This window comes from Hippocampus comes, unplaced genomic scaffold (assembly GCF_001891065.2).
Source record: "Hippocampus comes isolate QL1 unplaced genomic scaffold, H_comes_QL1_v1.1 scaffold248, whole genome shotgun sequence".
Lineage (NCBI taxonomy): Eukaryota > Metazoa > Chordata > Actinopteri > Syngnathiformes > Syngnathidae > Hippocampus > Hippocampus comes.
Genome location: NW_017806277.1, coordinates 1198791 through 1203150, shown reverse-complemented (window position 1 = coordinate 1203150; position 4360 = coordinate 1198791). Strand labels below are relative to the sequence as shown.

The 4360-nt window shown below is 42.0% G+C and overlaps 1 protein-coding gene across 5 annotated transcripts in view; it reads right to left on the bottom strand.

The window, feature by feature from the left end:
- Positions 1-4360, bottom strand: part of robo3 (roundabout, axon guidance receptor, homolog 3 (Drosophila)) — a 161092-nt gene that overhangs the window by 95982 nt on the left and 60750 nt on the right. Inside the window, exon 1 of one of the 5 annotated variants that reach the window (XM_019857740.1) lies at positions 2453-2990. The exons of the other annotated variants lie outside the window; for them this stretch is intronic. Coding sequence (XP_019713299.1) covers positions 2453-2516 — 64 coding nt within the window. The 5' untranslated portion in view covers positions 2517-2990. Of the gene's footprint in view, positions 1-2452; positions 2991-4360 lie in introns of those variants that run through there. 5 annotated transcript variants of the gene reach the window in all.

Genomic DNA, 4360 nt, shown 5'->3' with positions numbered 1-4360 from the left:
AAAGTTCGAAGCACGACATCAGCTGAGCAACGCTTTCTTGTGTGGTGATCGAGGGGAGGTCGAGTTCGAGACAGTGAGTGAGTGGAAAGAAAGCCACCAGGTCTTTTACTCGTCTCATTTTGGAGCAAATAGTCCTACCTTTGTTATATTTTCTCATATACTGTACCTGTACTGTATGCCGCAGTTTTTGGACAATATATTGTTGCACTTTGTTGCTTGTGTTGTCACCAATGTATGTTGTTAACATACCGTACTTGGACGTTCATACCGGACATATACCATAGTTATCTCACTGTTCTCATGAAAAAAAGTATGGTAATACTTGAATGCTTTTGTTCTGTTGATGTTTGGTATGGATTGTCAACATATAAGTTTTTTTATATGTACCATATCTTGTGCTGACCCGGCCCACCTGTCAAATTTAGAAATCAATATGGCCCCCGAGCTAAAAAGTTTGCCCACCCCTGCGCTAGCGTATATTTATAAAAAGGCAGTGAGAGCAAAACTGAGTTCGATTGTATTTTATGAAGTATTAAACAATGTACTCATGTTACTTTTAGATCAATCCTCATCCTCAAATCCATCAAAGTCCTAATCTTCTGTATCCGAAATGAACAGCTGGGCAAGTTCACAATCAAATACGCCAGATTCCCTCTCGTCGTTGTCAGAGTCAATCTTGTTGCTTTGCGGCTTTTGCGAAAGCTCGAACAACAGTGCAAGCAGACACGTTAGTCCAAGCATCCACAATCCATTCACAAATTGTGGCGTAGCTCATCCGGCGCTGCCTCCCAGTCTTAGTAAAGCTGTCAACGAATATCATCTCTTTGACAGGGAAGGAGACTGAGGTGGTGCGTGGAGGGAGTAAGTTCCAGCAAGATATAGTTGAACTTCCCCAACTGAATGGCTGTTTATTGGTTTCAACGCCACATTCGTGTGGGGTGGCTGGTCCTGATTTGTGTTTGCCTGTGGACCAAAAGGCAGCTCAGAGTAGCAACCCTTTCGAAGTGCTTGGGGGTGTTCATTGCTGGGGGGGTAGGGGGGGGGGCAATGCTCATATTGACATTGACAGTGAGACCTGGAACAGTACGATTGAGGGGACTCCTCCCTCTTACCAATATCCAAGCTGTGTCTTATTATTGGACTGTGGAGAGACAATGTCTCCGAGCTAGCTTGGAAGCACTACAGGATGTCCTCGGAAGAGCTGGACAAAGTGGCTGGGAAAGAGGGAAGTCTGGACTTCCTTGCTTCCTGGCCCCAGATAGGCAGAAGAAAATGGATGGATGGATGGATGGATGGACATAACCCATCTTACTCATAGTCACGCTACCCCTGGGCTTCAACAGTGAGTTTGTGCACAGCATAAAGGCATAGTTGCATTGACAAAAGGGCTTCAAGAAATTCACCATTTATAAATCGGTCTTATCAAAAAAATAAATACACACACACACACACACACACACACACACACAAAGACTTTGGTGCCTGCAGTGGCAATGTGAGAGTAGGTATAGACAATAATGGCACGAGACACAATGTGTCTGACCAAGATCCTCCTTCAGATACAGCTCTGTGATTCTAAAATGCTATCCAGCAACCCGTGCACTAACCTGGACTAACTTCAAACCAGTATTATTTTATCTGCATTGCAGCAGTAGATAGAGCAGTTAATCATTAAAAATGTGGTATGTGGCTTAATACTAAGGCATAATGGCATAATTAATTTCAGGTAGGATCAATTATTGCAGTTGTAATTTGCCATAGTGTAGAACTGTGCTTGCATCACAGCAACTCCTCACATTGTTGCAACCATGTATATCTGAGGTAACCAAAAAAATATGCTTAAATACATTACATGTATGCCTTCACCGTCCATTGCTTATTCTCAAGTCAATGGTAAAGACGGCAAGACTGTAATTCTTTGTGCAGAGCATGTGTCATTTGATAATGGGTCTAATAATGTAGATAAACGAGCAAGGCTGACACCCACCGATGTCAGATTTCAATGGGGAACAGATGCTGGTCAGAATCTAAGGTCCCATGGGTTGGTCCTGTAGTAAAGCTGCACATGGGCTATTCATATGTCTAATGGTTTAAGTGTCCTTTGAAATAACGTAATCGAGAAAGATTTGTCATTTTATGCAACCGCAATACACATGAAAGTGGCCATAATAAACGTGTTTTGCTCACATATAATCTGTTTACGTACGGTGATTTACGGTGAATTGTTTAGGACATTCCGTCAAAAATAGAAGCAAATATGTTATCTCACAGTTGAGAGGAAAGCTCTGAGTGACTTTTGTCTTCATAATTATGAATTTAAATGCCGTTGATTTTCGACGGAGCGTCCATGAAATCCTGGGGGAGTAACCTCGACCTTGTTTGGGAGCTGATACGAGGCGCATCTGTGCAAACATCACTCAAACGAACCATTTGAACGCAAAACTTAACTTACCATATGACGGACGCCAGAATGCAGATAAAACCAGTAGGGAGACTAAGATTAGTCGATACTCCATTATATACTGAAACGTTTCATAGGTAGATGAGGGAGCTCAGTCTTGGGGGGGAAAAATCCAAGTGTGTTAAATTAAGTCTCCATGAACGGAGTAAAATTCCACAGGTAGCACCATAGCCGCTGCTCTCATCAAAGTCAGACTTTAAACATCCCAAAGTAACTTTTCCAACACTCTGAAAGTCTGTTTCTAATCCAGCGAACAGTTCATGCGAGCCTCAGGTGATGACAGGACAGGCGGCAATGATTGCAGGCAGCGACCGGTCTGTCTATCCTCCTTTTTTTGCGTTTTAACAAACTAGACACAGCATTAAAAATGTAAAATAAATGTAAAAATCAAATTAGTTCCAAACGTAAATGGAGTAGCCGGGTTGACGGGAATCACCATTCAAAAACAGCGCCTGATATCTTCCAACATACTTTCATCCTCTGTTCCCTCTTGTCCGCTAACCGAGACTGCCTTGTTGTTCTCTGAGCACCAAAGAGAAAAGGTGCGCAAGAAAACTGTTTCCGGCAGATTTTTCAAAATAAATCGCAAATAAAGACGAACGCGGAACTTTGCCGTTCGTGTGAGAATATTTCTCCTAGCCAGGCAGGAAACCTCATTTTTTTGTGTTTTATTTTATTGATTGGTTTGATGATTTTGTTTTACTTCTGAAAAGGTCCGACCGACACCGACTGTTTTATATTGGAGGCGTTGTCTTCGCATTATATCCAGCAAACTTGACTTAATTACCGGCGTGCTGTAAGTCTTAAAGGGCCAGCCTGCGCAACACGCAACACTTTTTGAAGCAATTAGAATAACTGTTTCTTTACGCAGTTGTAACATTGAAACAGTTAGAATAATAGATCACCTCTCATCAACAATAGAATGAAACACCGTCATGCAAGAATGTATCGCAATATTCTATTTTGCTCAGTGGGGCTTACGACCTACGTGCGTTGTAGGGCAAAGTGAAAAACATGTATATGTTCTGATGATTGATGAGGCCCTAGTTGGACACCCCTGCCATCCAGCATTTTATTTGATATTGTAAAGCATATTTATAAATAAATTCTTCGCCCTTATGTATCGGTCAAGTCCCCTTTTACCCTCGGGAGAGAAAAAAAATCCTGGAGCCGTGGGTATGAAAGAGGGCATCTTACTTTTACACAGGGCTTCTTAGAAGGCATACTGTACTTTGTACCCATTCTTTTGTGATCTATTCAATCAAGCAATTACCTTGTCATGTTCCTATGAATAGAGTTTGTGCATGGTGTCATCATTGGCTTATCTGACATTTTGTATGCTTGTGGAGGCTCTCAGTCGTACAGGAAAGTTCCATCGTAGAAAGGGTTCTGTCAGTCGTCATCTGTACCTGTGGGTAAAAAACAAAAAACAAAAAACAAAAAAAACAAAAAAGGACGTTTCGCTTCTCTCACAGAAGCTTCGTCAGCGGTAGACAACCTGAAGTCTCCGTGAAGACTCCGGGAAGTTGCTCTGCGCTAAAAAGCTGAGCGTGGCCTGTTTGAGGACTGGGTGGGGATGGTTAGTCACGCCCCTATGGTGAAGAGGCCCATTGGTTTCTAAATTCCCTATCATTGGGTCTTGATTAGGCCTATTGTTTGGTTTAAGGCTGAATAGCTACTTTCAGTTAGCCTGATCAGCATGTCTATGTCCCTTACTGGTCAACAAGTTATTGTAAATAGGAGACAGGTTAAATCTGATACCTCCTTCACGGTTCAGAGAGGGTGAAAATTTTTTAACAAAAATCGCTTCCTTTACTCCCCTTTCAAACCATCTCTTTTCTGTTCCTAGGATTTTTACTTGTTCATCTTCAATTGTGTGGTTTGTTTCTTTTAAGTGTG